The 15,165-nt window shown below is 54.9% G+C and overlaps 1 protein-coding gene across 10 annotated transcripts in view; it reads left to right on the top strand.

Moving 5' to 3' along the window:
- Positions 1-12,482, top strand: part of NEO1 (neogenin 1) — a 171,998-nt gene extending 159,516 nt beyond the window's left edge. For 8 of the 10 annotated variants that reach the window (XM_048318236.1, XM_048318233.1, XM_048318232.1 and 5 more), the window contains 6 exons: positions 673-911; positions 1,427-1,519; positions 3,360-3,518; positions 4,778-5,014; positions 5,505-5,641; positions 9,858-12,482. In XM_048318236.1, coding sequence (XP_048174193.1) covers positions 673-911; positions 1,427-1,519; positions 3,360-3,518; positions 4,778-5,014; positions 5,505-5,641; positions 9,858-9,941 — 949 coding nt within the window. In that variant the 3' untranslated portion in view covers positions 9,942-12,482. The remainder of the gene's footprint in view (positions 1-672; positions 912-1,426; positions 1,520-3,359; positions 3,519-4,777; positions 5,015-5,504; positions 5,642-9,857) is intronic. The other 2 variants (XM_048318235.1, XM_048318234.1) reach the window with 1 other exon arrangement.
- Positions 12,483-15,165: the final 2,683 nt, after the last annotated feature.

Below are 15,165 nucleotides of genomic sequence, written 5' to 3'. Positions count from 1 at the left end.
ACTCCTCAGCTCCAGTGGGAGCAGGATGTGGGAGTCACCCCTGCCAGAGGCTCTGTCAGTGACATTTATCCATGTCTGAGCCATTCCCAGGAAGTCTGCTCCCAGAGGGACCCCTCCTCCAGCTCTGCCATGGCCCAAAGTGAGGAGTCAGTGTGGCGGCAGTGCTGGAACCTGCATTTTGCTTTCCCAAAATTCTGCCATCCCAAATCTCTGCCTCACCATGGTTGGCTGCTGCTGCTCAGCACGATGGGAACCTCCCCAGTGGGATGTGTCCAGCCTGAGTGGGGCTGGAAGCAGCGTTCCTGTCATTAATCCTGTGTTCCCACCCTCTTGGGATAACTGGCTGTCTGCACGTCCTCCTGCAGCTGCTGCTGGAGCTTGGTGAGCCCAGGATATGGGCACAGCATTGGAATATTCCCTTAATAACCAGAGTTTCTGCAAACTTAATTATTGTTAATGAGGCTGGGCTGCAGAGCCAGGGCTGCACGTGGGGTACCATCGGAGACAGATTCGAGAGTTCAGGATGTGCTTTGAGGTGTCCGTGGGGCTCATGTGCAACATTCAGAGCTCCCTGCCCAGTGGGAAACTTGTGCCCAGCAAGATCTGAGGGAAATCCCAGGGAAAAGTTGCTTTTCCAACAAGTGGAGAACATCTCCTTTGCTTTCCTTCCAGGAAACGAGCCGCCTGCAAATCCGTCAATGGCTCCCACAAGTACAAGGGGAACTCCAAAGATGTCAAACCTCCCGACCTTTGGATCCATCATGAGAGGCTGGAGCTCAAACCCATTGATAAATCCCCAGATCCCAATCCCATCATGACAGACACCCCGATCCCTCGCAACTCCCAGGACATCACCCCGGTGGATAATTCCATGGACAGCAATATCCATCAGCGGCGGAATTCCTACAGAGGTGAGCGGCCATGAGCAGTGAAATGCTTTTCACTGTGGCTGATGAAATCACTTTATTGAGAGATGATTTAGTTACTCTTTTTTGTTCTTGTTTTCCAAGTAGTGAATTGGGTTTGTTCCTGGTTTCTAAGACTCTGAAGAGGTTGGATCACGTGTTTTAGTGAGGAAATGGAGCATCCAAGAGTTAAATCATTACTTTCTCTTGGTAAATAGTGATTAGTAATGGGAAGATCATCTCGCTTCATATTAAACCACTGGAGTTGTGTCTGACCTTTCAGCCCAGAGCTGAACCACTGCCAGAAGTTTGCACTGGGGCCTGGAGAGTTTCTCCAGTGCCCAAAAGCCCGCACCCTCACTGTCTTCCTCCCACCTTCCAGCACAGGGGTAAGGGGCTGTTTGTATCACTGGTGGCTGCAGACCTGCCTGGGAACAGGAACAAAGGGAGGAGTGTTGGAACGCTGCTGTGGTTGCACAGGGGCCTGCCTGCAGAGGGATAACATGGCTGTTTCCCCTCAGGACACGAGTCAGAGGACAGCATGTCCACGCTGGCGGGACGGAGGGGCATGAGGCCCAAGATGATGATGCCTTTTGATTCTCAGCCGCCGCAGCGTAAGTGAACATCCCCGTTCTGGCTGGAGCCACTCCCTGCTCCCGGGAAATCCCATCCTGGGCAGCAGGAACAGCTTAGGGAAGGCTCCTGAGCCCCTCCTGGTGCGGGCAGAGTGAGGCCGTGTTGGAAGGGACCAGGAGTGGCTGTACTGGGGTGAGGGCAGGAGCGTGTCCAGGTCTGTCTGTCCCAGTCTGGGGCTCTCCAGGGACAGCCTGTGGGCCTGGCTGCTTCTCGTAATCATTCCCTTGGAACTCTGCCAGTGTCCAGCTGTTCCATAGGAGAGAGCTGGACTCTCTGGGGCTGGAATCTCTGTCAGGTTCCCCTGACAGCAGCAGTGGCTGCTCTCAGAGCCTTCTCTGACTTTACTATGAGCTCCTTGAGACCTCTTTGCCCTGGGATCCTTCTCTGATACCAAAATTATCATTATTATGAAATATTTTAAGAACTAAACAATATATCTATAGTTTTCAAATTACTCTGAGATGGAAAGGGACTTGGCTGAACCTCTGAACAGCCAGACTGAAACGCTGTGTGGGGACACCAGTGAGGAGCTCGGGAGTTACTGTGCAGGGGCAGAACTGGGAGGCAAACTCACACCAAGCTCACCCGGGCTGAGCTTTAGACTTCCCTGAGCTCTGTGGTCATGCTCTGCCTGTAGCCAGGTGACTGCTGCCACAACCCCTGTGTTTTGTGGGATTGTTTCTGAGTAGTCCATTACATCTCCACTTTCTTTCTGCTTTAATTAAAAACTGAACTGAGGACTTGGTATTCTTGACCTTACCTACTTTTTCAAGTGTCCTGGTGACCTGATTGCTCAGTTTGTGAATTTTCTTGTTCTGTGGCCTTTTTCCAAGAGCAGCATCTTGACTCAGTAGTCTGATCTCCGTGTTGTCTCCCAGCTTCCCATGTGCGAGGAGGGAGCAGAGGATGCAGTTTTACACTGAATTCCTTAGGAGCCGTGTCAGACATGGGTGTGTGACAGGTCCCTGTCCCATGCCAGGCTCTGGACAAGCCTGGCTGCTTCCCTGTCTCTGTCAGCTCCTGCCTTGCCTGGGGGGCACAGACCAGGCCCAGCTGAGGGGCAGGGCACCATGAGGAAGGTGTGGAAGGTCTGCCGGTGCCTCAGGCTGGAGCTTGGCTTTTACACTTGGACTCTCCATCCTGTTTGTGAAAGCTCCAAGGGCCTCCAGCCACAGGCTCTGGTTTATGGGAGTGGGAACATCGATGTGGGGTCTGCAGGTGCCCTTCTGGCATGGAGCTCACCCTGGCACCCTGGGAGGCCCTTTCTCAGTGAGCCCCACCAGGACCATTCCATGTGTCCAGCTCTGGGCCTGCACAACTTCCCATGGCTTTCTACCACCCACTGGAGCATTCAGATGCAGTTATTATTTACCTCCTAGCTACTGAATTATGGTAATTCACTGTGCCATTTTAGTTAATTGCCAGTAATGGGGTGTATCTAGTGACTTCCTGCTTCGCCTCCCGGAATACAGAAATTCTGGAAGGACATTGGGAAGCAAAGGGCTGTTTCTTGTCTAACACACCTCATTTCTCTTTATACTGGATATGGATGATAGATCTGTATTCTCTTTACTCTTCTTCTGAACTTTCCTTGGAATCAAGCAGTGCATTAAGAGCTGGTGGCAGAGTTTTTGGAGCTGTAATTGGGTGATGTTTTTGTCCTAAGCATGTTTGAGGTGTGATAACCCAGGGCTTTAAGCTGGGCTGTAAATCAGCCGAGGGTCTGGCTCACTGCTGGAGCAGGGAGCAGGGAGGGGTGTCCCCAGCCTGTCCTGTGTGTGTGTGTTAAGTGTTTCTCTGTCTTGTGTTCATCCACAGCTGTGATTAGTGCTCATCCCATCCATTCCCTCGACCCCCCTCACCACCATTTCCACTCCGGCAGCCTCGCCTCTCCAACCCGCAGCTTCCTGCACCACCAGCTCAGCCCGTGGCCCCTGGGCTCTGCCATGTCCCATTCGGACAGGGCCGACTCCACAGGTGAGAGACCAACCTCAGGGAGGTGCTGCTTTGTGGAACAGTGAGGGGAACACCTGGAAATCGGAGCCTGAAGCTCGGTCAGTCTCCTCTGTGGGGTTCCATGAGGGATGGGTTAGGTACAGACAGAATCCTGGATGGGCTGGGTTTTCCTGGGTAGGTCGGATGTTGATCCTTGACATCCGTGATGGTGTCCTTGGAAAAGGGGGTTTAATGTTCTATACACAGCTCCAAACAGGGGGATTCCTCCTGCTAAAGCCTCCAGCCCTAGAGTCTGAACAATCAGATTAAATCTGAGCTGCTTTGTGGGATAACTTTTCCCCTAATTAATACAATTTGAAACCAAGAGGGGAGGAAAGTCTAGGCTTGGCTACCGAGAATGGGGGCACACAGAGAACAGGGGTGATTTCCACGCAGCACTTCCAGGCTTGATTGGAATCATTTGCAGTAGTTCTGGAGAGCACTAAAGTCTCCAGAGCTCTGAAAAATTCCAACGCAATGGTTTTGCTAAATGTGCACGTGGGTAACATGTTGGGATGAAGGGAACTCTGAACTTCTCTGCTTCAAGGTCAACATTTGAAGGGGTCACAGCCAAAAGTGGTGTTTCCTTATGAGAACAGTTCCTGAGGCTGCGAGGTCCATTCCAGCCCACACCATTCCATGAGTCTCAGTAGATGGATTTCAAGTGTGGCTCCTCTGTGACCACCACAGTGCTGTGTGCTTGAAGTGCTCCTAGTTAAAAATGCCAACTCTGGGAGGTACTCTGGGGTAAAAGGAGGCTGTGGATTCGTGTTCTGTGCTGTGTGTCTGAGGATTGGAGCTGTTTCAGTGCCACAGTGTTGATGTGGTGTTGCTGGAGAGGGGGAATCACTCAGCTCTCAGCTCGTTTTGTTCCCACTCAGCTCTCAGCTCGTTTTGTTCCCATTCAGCCGACGGTCCCCTCAGAGCGGGCCATGGGGGCATTCCCTGCAGATGCCATGCCCTGGGAGGAGGGGCTGTGTCCTGCTGTGTCCCAGAGCCATCCCAGTGAGGAATAGGGGCTGTGTCCCAGAGCCATCCCAGTGAGGAATAGGGGCTGTGTCCCACTGGGCCCAGAGCCTTCCCAGTGAGGAATAGGGGCCGTGTCCCAGTGGCCCCGGAGCCATCCCAGTGAGGAGTAGGTGCTGTGTCCCTGGAGCCATCCCAGTGAGGAGTAGGGGCTGTGTCCCAGTGGCCCCGAGCCCTTCCAGGTAGGAATAACCCTGTTGGTGTGTGTGTTGCAGAGTCCGTCCGGAACACGCCCAGCACGGACACGATGCCGGCGGCCGCGGCCGTGCCCAGCGCAGAGCTGCCCGAGCCTGAGGGGCCGTTCCTGCCCGCGGAGGAGGAGCCCCAGGGCCCCCCCACGGCTCACGTGCGCCCCTCGCACCCCCTCAAGAGCTTCGCCGTGCCCGCCGTGCCCCCCACCGGGGGCCCCTTCGACCCCGCCCTGCCCAGCACCCCCCTGCTGACACAGCAAGGTGAGGGATTTCGGGAACAAAGGGAGGGTGGAGTTGGGCAGCAAAGGACATATGGCAGAGGCTGGGGTGGGTTTTGTTGGTGTCATTTTCTGTACATAAATAAGACAATATTCAAATCCAACGCTCCACAATTCAAGCATTCTTTTCGCCTGATAGAATCTTTTTCCTTCATGGAATCACCCCAGACTGGTTTGGGTTGGAAGGGAGCTTTAAAGCCCATCCAGTGCTGTCCCCTGCCCTGGGTAGGGACACCTTCCACTGTGCCAGGATGTTCCAAGCCCCGTCCAACCTGGCCTTGGGCACTGCCAGGGATCCAGGGGCAGCCACAGCTGCTCTGGGCACCCTGTGCCAGGGCCTCAGCACCAAACACAGCCAAGAATTTCTTCCCAATATCCCATCAATCCCTTCCCCTTGGCAGTGGGAAGCCATTCCCTGTCCTTACTCTAGCAGACCCAGTGGCCTGAGCTGACCGTGTCCCAACCCTTCGCAGCTCCCGGGCACCCCGTCCACGCGGTGAAGACGGCGTCCATCGGCACCTTGGGCAGGACTCGGCCGCCCATGCCCGTGGTGGTGCCCAGCGCCCCCGAGGTGCAGGAGACCACGCGGATGCTGGAGGACTCGGAGAGCGTAGGTACCCCTGCCCGGGCGGCAGGGCCGGGGCTCTGCGGGGATCCTGCACCCGCACCTCCAGGGCACAGGGGAGCGGGGCTCGGGGCTGCACTGCCCGGGAACGCGCAGAGAGCGGGGAGGGAATCGCCTCCTGCAGGGAGGGTCCTGCTGAGTCCTGCAGCTGCAGCTTCCCCAGCCCTGCAGAGCATTCTCAGTGCCATTCCTGAGCTCTGCAGAGCATTCCCAGTGCCATTCCTGAGCTCTGCAGAGCATTCCCAGTGCCATTCCCGAGCTCTGCAGAGCATTCCCGGTGCCATTCCTGAGCTCTGCAGAGCATTCCCGGTGCCATTCCTGAGCTCTGCAGAGCATTCCCGGTGCCATTCCTGAGCCCTGCAGAGCATTCCCGGTGCCATTCCTGAGCCCTGCAGAGCATTCCCAGTGCCATTCCTGATCTCTGCAGAGCATTCCCAGTGCCATTCCCCAGCTCTGCAGAGCATTCCCAGTGCCATTCCTGAGCTCTGCAGAGCATTCCCGGTGCCATTCCCCAGCTCTGCAGAGCATTCCCAGTGCCATTCCTGAGCTCTGCAGAGCATTCCCGGTGCCATTCCTGAGCTCTGCAGAGCATTCCCAGTGCCATTCCTGAGCCCTGCAGAGCATTCCCGGTGCCATTCCCCAGCCCTGCAGAGCATTCCCGGTGCCATTCCTGATCTCTGCAGAGCATTCCCAGTGCCATTCCTGAGCCCTGCAGAGCATTCCCGGTGCCATTCCTGAGCCCTGCAGAGCATTCCCGGTGCCATTCCTGAGCCCTGCAGAGCATTCCCAGTGCCATTCCTGAGCTCTGCAGAGCATTCCCGGTGCCATTCCTGAGTCCTGCAGAGCATTCCCAGTGCCATTCCTGATCTCTGCAGAGCATTCCCAGTGCCATTCCTGAGCTCTGCAGAGCATTCCCGGTGCCATTCCTGAGCTCTGCAGAGCATTCCCGGTGCCATTCCTGAGCTCTGCAGAGCATTCCCGGTGCCATTCCTGATCTCTGCAGAGCATTCCCGGTGCCATTCCTGAGCCCTGCAGAGCATTCCCGGTGCCATTCCCGAGCCCTGCAGAGCATTCCCAGTGCCATTCCTGAGCTCTGCAGAGCATTCCCAGTGCCATTCCTGATCTCTGCAGAGCATTCCCAGTGCCATTCCCCAGCTCTGCAGAGCATTCCCAGTGCCATTCCTGAGCTCTGCAGAGCATTCCCAGTGCCATTCCTGATCTCTGCAGAGCATTCCCAGTGCCATTCCCCAGCTCTGCAGAGCATTCCCAGTGCCATTCCTGAGCTCTGCAGAGCATTCCCAGTGCCATTCCTGATCTCTGCAGAGCATTCCCAGTGCCATTCCCCAGCTCTGCAGAGCATTCCCAGTGCCATTCCTGAGCTCTGCAGAGCATTCCCGGTGCCATTCCTGAGCTCTGCAGAGCATTCCCAGTGCCATTCCCCAGCTCTGCAGAGCATTCCCAGTGCCATTCCTGATCTCTGCAGAGCATTCCCAGTGCCATTCCCGAGCCCTGCAGAGCATTCCCAGTGCCATTCCTGATCTCTGCAGAGCATTCCCAGTGCCATTCCTGAGCTCTGCAGAGCATTCCCAGTGCCATTCCTGATCTCTGCAGAGCATTCCCAGTGCCATTCCCCAGCTCTGCAGAGCATTCCCAGTGCCATTCCTGAGCTCTGCAGAGCATTCCCAGTGCCATTCCTGATCTCTGCAGAGCATTCCCGGTGCCATTCCTGAGCTCTGCAGAGCATTCCCAGTGCCATTCCCCAGCTCTGCAGAGCATTCCCGGTGCCATTCCCCAGCTCTGCAGAGCATTCCCGGTGCCATTCCTGAGCCCTGCAGAGCATTCCCAGTGCCATTCCCCAGCTCTGCAGAGCATTCCCAGTGCCATTCCTGAGCTCTGCAGAGCATTCCCAGTGTCACTGCACATGGAACATGTGGCCTTGATGTCAGTGTGTTCCAAGCCATCATCCCAAATATGTTTGTAAATTCCCATGGGAAAGTTTCCTGACTTTTGGGAAAGGTGCAGCCAAGTGTTGGGCTGCTCTGGAAGCAGCTTTTAAGGAATGTTTTGGGTGTGAGGCCCTGGAATTTTCCTTTCGGACTGCAAACCAGGGAGTTGCTCCTGTGGCCATTGTCACCTGTTAATGCACAAATATTTGCTGTAGCATCACTGCCACTGGAAATGCTCACTGGGAATTTATTTTTCCTCATTGTCCTTTTCTTTTGTCACACCTTTTTTACTGTCCTGGTTTTATTTCTGACTCTGCTGGTCTGGAAACTTGATCTGGTGCCCTTCTGTCACTCCTGCTTTATTCATTTTGTTCGGTCAGTACCAAACCCATATTCCTCAGCAAATTTGTAATATTTAAATAGAGCCATTAGTACTTTTTTTCATTAATTTATTAGTGCAAAGTAGAGTCAGCGCAAAAAAAAAGTTTAAACTAAATTACTGGTTCAGCTATGAGTCTTAAAATATAAATTCCGAGTTGCAGTGTGGGGTTTAGGGTTGGGTAGTGATTTGAATTCATTCTGGGTTTTTAGGAGAAGCTGTAGGAATGAGTTTGAGGAAGGAGTTTACTTCCAGCTGCTGCTCTTTATCCCTGTGAGGAGCTGGCAGAGGTGGTGTTGGGCACAGGACTGGGATGACTTTGCTGGTACAATGCAGAGCTCTGGTAAACTGCAAGTTCTTTGCTATTGAAATGGAGGAGGAGGTTTGTATGTGAGAACAGGTCAGGGTTGGAAACTGCTCAGAACTGGGAAGGATTGGTCAGAAAGGGTTTGGAGATGAACCAGGCCACGGTGTCTGTCCACAGTGGTGACAGAAACCAGAGAGCTGAGCCTAAAAATGTGTGGGTTTAGCAACCACCCTGATCCCAAAACAGCTTTGTCAAAGTGATTCCTTTGACCTTTTTTCCCGCTAAGCTGGGAAGATTCTTCTCAACTTCCTGCTTTGGTTCAAAGGCAGGGATTGAGACAGGGAAACAGGGCTTGGTCAGTGGAGCCACAGCTGCCCAGAGAGCTGCACTGGAAAACCAGGGATCTTTCACGTTATTAATTGGTGTAATGGTCGATAAATCCACTTGTGCTCATCCCGAGTCGGGGCCAGGACCTGCACCAGAGAGTGCCCATCCCGGGGTTCCTGCTCAGCCCTAGTTCTGTGTGAGTGACCCTTTGCCAGGGAGCGCCCATCCCGGGGTTCCTGCTCAGCCCCAGCTCTGTGTGAGTGACCCTTTGCCAGAGAGTGCCCATCCCGGGGTTCCTGCTCAGCCCTAGTTCTGTGTGAGTGACCCTTTGCCAGGGAGTGCCCATCCCGGGGTTCCTGCTCAGCCCCAGCTCTGTGTGAGTGACCCTTTGCCAGGGAGCGCCCATCCCGGGGTTCCTGCTCAGCCCCAGCTCTGTGTGAGTGACCCTTTGCCAGGGAGTGCCCATCCTGGAGTTCCTGCTCAGCCCCAGCTCTGTGTGAGTGACCCTTTGCCAGAGAGTGCCCATCCCGGGGTTCCTGCTCAGCCCCAGCTCTGTGTGAGTGACCCTTTGCCAGAGAGTGCCCATCCCGGGGTTCCTGCTCAGCCCCAGCTCTGTGTGAGTGACCCTTTGCCAGGGAGTGCCCATCCTGGAGTTCCTGCTCAGCCCTAGTTCTGTGTGAGTGACCCTTTGCCAGAGAGTGCCCATCCCGGGGTTCCTGCTCAGCCCCAGCTCTGTGTGAGTGACCCTTTGCCAGGGAGCGCCCATCCCGGGGTTCCTGCTCAGCCCCAGCTCTGTGTGAGTGACCCTTTGCCAGGGAGTGCCCATCCTGGAGTTCCTGCTCAGCCCTAGTTCTGTGTGAGTGACCCTTTGCCAGGGAGTGCCCATCCTGGAGTTCCTGCTCAGCCCTAGTTCTGTGTGAGTGACCCTTTGCCAGGGAGTGCCCATCCCGGGGTTCCTGCTCAGCCCCAGCTCTGTGTGAGTGACCCTTTGCCAGGCAGTGCCCATCCCGGGGTTCCTGCTCAGCCCCAGCTCTGTGTGAGTGACCCTTTGCCAGAGAGTGCCCATCCCGGGGTTCCTGCTCAGCCCCAGCTCTGTGTGAGTGACCCTTTGCCAGAGAGTGCCCATCCCGGGGTTCCTGCTCAGCCCCAGCTCTGTGTGAGTGACCCTTTGCCAGGGAGCGCCCATCCCGGGGTTCCTGCTCAGCCCCAGCTCTGTGTGAGTGACCCTCTCCCTGTCCGCAGAGCTACGAGCCGGACGAGCTGACCAAAGAAATGGCCCACCTGGAAGGACTCATGAAGGACCTCAACGCCATCACCACGGCGTGACCGCCCGGCCATGACTCCAAACCCGCCGCCAGTCTCGGACTCAGCCTTGGAACACAAGGAATTGTACAGAGGAAAAACTAAAGGAAAAAAAAAAAAAAGAGAAAAAAAGAAACCCAACAAAGCAGAAAGAGGGACAGCACATGAGAGCAATGGAGGGAGGAGGAGAGGAAGCAGCCAGAGGTGACCCGAGTGTCACCCCTTGTCCTGCAGCGCAGCCACGCGGGATTCCAGCGGCGCCCGGCAGGATGGGCCACGCCAGCCAGGCTGGGATCCAGCAGGACAAAAGCAAAGCAAAGTGGACTCGCCGTTAGTTTTTTTCTGGTCAGGTTTTGTCTCAGTGGTGTGATTGCCCTGCCTTTTCAGTGTTGGACATTGGCATTTATGTACAATTTTATTTGTGTTTTTATTTTATCTTTTTTTATAAAAAGGAAAAAAAATATTGTAATAAAAAAAAAAAAAAGGGAGAAACTGTTGTTTTCCACAGCCTAGGCTGAGGTTTGACTGCTTGTTCTATTGTGTATGAAAATTCATTGCCAGTGTGGGTTGTTCAGTTTTGTTTTTTATTCTGCGTATAATTACGTCCCTTTCTGGCAGTTAATCCATGGCCTTTTGGGATGCTGCACTGCTCTTTGTAAGCTTTTTTTATTATTTTTATATTATAATTATTAAAAGCCTGACTTTCTCCTCTCATCACTGTGAGATTCCCGGTCTGTTTGAATTGAGGTGTAATTGGAGAGCCTTGTTTGTCGCTTTTTGTGCAGTTTCAGTATTTTCAGTGGGGGGAGAAGTAGCTGGGGAAGGGGAGGGGATCCCGGGGAAGGTTCATTCCTGTTGTTTTCCTGTCTTTTTCCAGTGACTGGGAAGACTGAAGGACATGGAAACATCCTCAGCTGTACTGTGTGTCTGGTCACTGAATGCAGGGAGAGTCCTTTAGGAACATTCTGAGAATTCCTCCTGGGAATTGGGGTTCTCCTGTTCAGGCGACCCTACAGGAAGCTTCTTTTGGCAGCTGTTTTGTTGTTGTTGTTGGTTTAAAGATGGATCAGGAGCCTTGGAAGTGCAGAGTGGGAGCTCAGCCAGGCTGCAGGGCTGGGGCTGAGCCCCCTGGGCTCGGAGAACTTCAGGATCTTCCCATTCCCAGCACCCCAGATCCTGCCTGGAGAGCACTGAGTGCCCACAGGGTCCTGCAGCAGCAGCCCTGGCCCTGGCATCCCAATGGGAATCCTGCTCTGAAAGCTTCCTCGGCCACAAAACAAGGCCAAAATGTGGTTTTTTACACTTTGGAAACCATGTGGAAAGAAACCCAGTGTTGGTGCCTCGGGTGCTGTGCACAGACCTGTCCGGGAAGGGAGCAAAGGGAACAGGAGCTCCGGGAGGGGAGGGAAGAGGGATTTTCCTTCTCTCTCTGTGTGCTAGCCTGGCTCTGCCCTTCTCTGCATAAAAGGAAGGGGCTGGAGTTCAGTAAATGAGAAAAATCAGCTGCCAGTGAACTCCTGTGCAGTTTCACTTCCAGGATAAAAGGAATCCCAAACTTCTGAGAGTCCGGGGCTGGGACTTGGGAAGCTCAGGCCCCTCTGAACCTCTGCCAGGGGAAATGCTGTGATTTCCACTGGAATGGCAAAAAGAACTTTGCTTCCTTTGCTTCCTGTTGTCCCCTGAACTGGAGCTGAAGCTCTCAGTCCTGGCACTGGGAGAAGGGAGAGCCACGGAACCCCCGGGCAGAGCAGGGATTTGGGGTGGGGTCACTCCCTTTCTTTTCCTGGACCCTCTGTTGTCATTTCTGGGCCATTTCCTGCATTTATTTATTATCGAGGGAGGGGAGGGAATTAAAGAAATGGGAGCACCATGGGCCACCTGGATAATTAACGTTTGGACTTTTAATCAGTACAATTCAGGGCAAAATAAGCTACAGAACATGTATTTAAAGAATAAAATCCACGCCTGGCCTGCGAGGAGGGCGTGGACCTTTTCCTTTGCCTATTTTTTACCTGTACCCAAAGAAATGCCATCCCACACACACAGTATTCCCAGCTGGGGGCCTTTGTGAATATTCCTGATGTAGAACACCATGAATGTTAATATTGTCATTGAATTTGGGGAGGGGGAATATTTTTAATGATAAAACAACTGTTCAAAGTTGGTTTTTTAAGGTTAAACTGAAAAAAAAAAGAAAAAAAAAGAAAAAACATTTATTCGATTCAGTGTACAATCTGTATTGCACTTTTTCACATTTTAATGCTACGTTTTCTTACATCTCCTGTGACTTTACCTTTGGAACATTGTGTATCCTCGTAGTGTCATAGTCCAGCTGTGCAGTGACAGCTTCCCTCGGACATTTGGGGAAAAGGAACAAACCAAACCTGTACATTGTTTTATGACTCTCATGTAGAAGGATTTCAAGGACTGCTGTAGATGTCGACCTTTCTGTACAATTTTTTTGCTTTTCTGTAGTATTTGCTGTATCCTCTATGGCTTTTTTTAATAACTTCATGTTTATTATTTTGTATTGGGCATCCAATACACTTTTTTTAATCCAATCAACTCCTGGGCTGCTTGGAGAGTTTAATTATTCCTAGTCGGTACAGTGAGCAGGTCTGGAGTTTTACTTGCCCTTCACTTTGCTGTGGGTTGTGTTCTCCAAAGAAAGAAGAGGAGAACTCTTCTCCCTCCCTCCCTCCGGCTTTCTGCAGACACTGAACTTGGAACATCTCCCTGTCTCCCAGTTCCAAAGCTCCACTGTGAAATTATCACCTTTTAATTAGCAAGCAGAGAAGGAGGGAGTTCAGATCAGTGGAAGTGCAAATACTAAACTGGGGAATCATGGAAAAACAATACCAGAACCGTGGGACATTGCACCTCCCGTATCTGGATTGTGAAGTGCAATGATTGATCTCCTTGTTGCCACCCCCGGCCCACTGCAGCCACTCGGTTCCACACTGGAGCCTCTCCCCAGTCCTCAGCCCCTTCCCAGCCGCGTCCCAGCCCCTGGGGCCACCAGCCCTTCCCTGCCCGAGCCCTGCGCCCAGCGCCGGCAGCCGCTGCCCGTGTCCCACCGCTGCTCCCGGTGTGTCCCTCACATCCTTCTGCTCCCTCCTTCTTTCCCCTCACACATCCAGGTGGGAAGGGACCCTGGAATTGTCCTGGAGGGACGCCAGGGCCCTGGGGCGGGGCGGGGCTGGTGGGGGGTGCCGGGGGAGAGAAATGGGGAGCGTCTCCTGAGTCCTGGGGGAGCAGAGAAACCCTGCCTGGCCTCACCAGCTCTGAGCCCGGGGGCACTGCCCGGGGCAGGGTGGGCAGGGGATGGGCTTTTCCAACCCAAACCGGTCTGGGATTCACACGGAATCACTGAGGTGGGAAAAGAGCTCCGGGACCATCGAGTCCCAGCTGCGCCCGATGCCCACCTTGTCCCCAGCCCAGAGCCCTGAGTGCCACCTCCAGCCCTTCCTGGGACACCTCCAGGGATGGGCACTCCAAACCTCCCTGGGCAGCCCCTGCCAAGGCCCGAGCTCCCTTTCCACGGGGAAATTCCTGCTGCTGTCCACCCTGAGCCTGCCCTGGCCCAGCCTGAGGCCGTTCCCTCTCCTCCTGTCCCTGTTCCCTGCCAGCAGAGCCCGACCCCCCCGGCTGCCCCCTCCTGTCAGGGACTTGTGCAGAGCCACAAGGTCCCCCCTGAGCCTCCTTTGCTCCAGCCTGAGCCCCTTTCCCAGCCCCGTGCTCCCGGTTCTGCGACACCGCCAGCGTTCCCTGGGGACGGCGGAGCCCCTTGGCTGTGTCGCTGTGCCCGGGGCCGTGCCAGGGCCGTGCCGGGGCCGGGGCCGTGCCCGGGGCCGTGCCCGGGGCCGGGGTGGCACCGCGGCCCGGGGACAGCAGATGGCAGCGGTGCCTCGCTGCTGAGAAGCGGCAGCGCTCGCACGGCCCGAGCTGAGCTCCGGGAAGGGATGAGGGACCCACGTCAGTGCTGCTGCTCCAGAGGGGCAGCTCAGGGAGGAGCTCACGCTGTAAACCCCGGCTTTTCCATGGAAGCCTTGGCTTCCAAGCCAGAACCACGGGCTGCCTCGAACACCTGCAATAAATCCGTGCAACACTCGCAGGCTTTTGCCCAGTAAGAGCAGCCTCCCATCTCCACCTGAGCTGAGACTGAGCTTAAACCCCATCCCTCTTCATGTCAATAAAAGCATTCCTGCAGCAGCTGAGGGTGATTTAACTCAACAGCTTTTGCCAAAGCACCGAACCATTGCAGCTTTTCATATAATCCCAGAATGGTTGGGATGGAAGGCACCTTAAAGTTCATCCCATCCCATCCCCTGCCATGAGCAGGGACACCTCCCACTGTCCCAGGCTGCTCCAGCCCCAATGTCCAGCCGGGCCTTGGACACTTCCAGGGATCCAGGGGCAGCCACAGCTGCTCTGGGCACCCTGTGCCAGGGCCTGCCCACCCTCCCAGGGAACAATTCCTTCCCAATATCCCATCCAGCCCTGCCCTCTGGCAGTGGGAAGCCATTCCCTGTATCCTGTCCCTCCATCCCTTGTCCCCAGTCCCTCTCCAGCTCTCCTGGAGCCCCTTTAGGCTCTGCCAGGGGCTCTGAGCTCTCCCTGGAGCCTTCTCCTCTCCAGGTGAGCACCCCCAGCTCTCCCAGCCTGTTTTTCGGATCAGGGCTCCCCCACCCCACAGAGGCTTCCAGCAGGTTACATATCTGCCCCCGTGTGACTCCTGAAAGCCAAGCTTGGAGCTGCACTGGGGCTCTCCAGAACCTGCCAGACACGATAAAATCCCTTCCCCTAAAGCGGCTTTGGCAGCTCTGCAGTGTGGGGGCACCCTGGAGGCGCAGGGGACAGACATCCCAGGAAACCGGCAGGACCCACAGGCCACAGCAAGTTTGGAAAGGGGAAGCCAACCCTTGGCAGGCACAGCATGGCAAAGCAGCCAGGGGAACACGAGCACAGAGGTGGAAGAGTGGGGAACACCCCCAGCCCCAGCCTGCACCTGCCTGGGGAAGGGACAGGGAAAGCCGGAATGTCACAGGTGCCAGGGACAAACTAAAATCCCAGGAGGATTCAGCCCACTCTGGGGGCTCCCCCTTTGCTGTGGGGAACGTTCTGAGCAGCACCTTCCCCTCCACAGCAGGGCTGGAGGCAGCTGCAGGAGGAGAGCAGAACCACCTGTTCCCTGCCCTGTAGTAATCCTGAATCAACTTTTCCCAGCTATTCCCAATTCCAGCTCCCG

This window comes from Corvus hawaiiensis, chromosome 13 (genome assembly GCF_020740725.1).
Source record: "Corvus hawaiiensis isolate bCorHaw1 chromosome 13, bCorHaw1.pri.cur, whole genome shotgun sequence".
NCBI classification, from domain to species: domain Eukaryota; kingdom Metazoa; phylum Chordata; class Aves; order Passeriformes; family Corvidae; genus Corvus; species Corvus hawaiiensis.
This window is presented reverse-complemented; position numbering and strand designations above follow the sequence as displayed.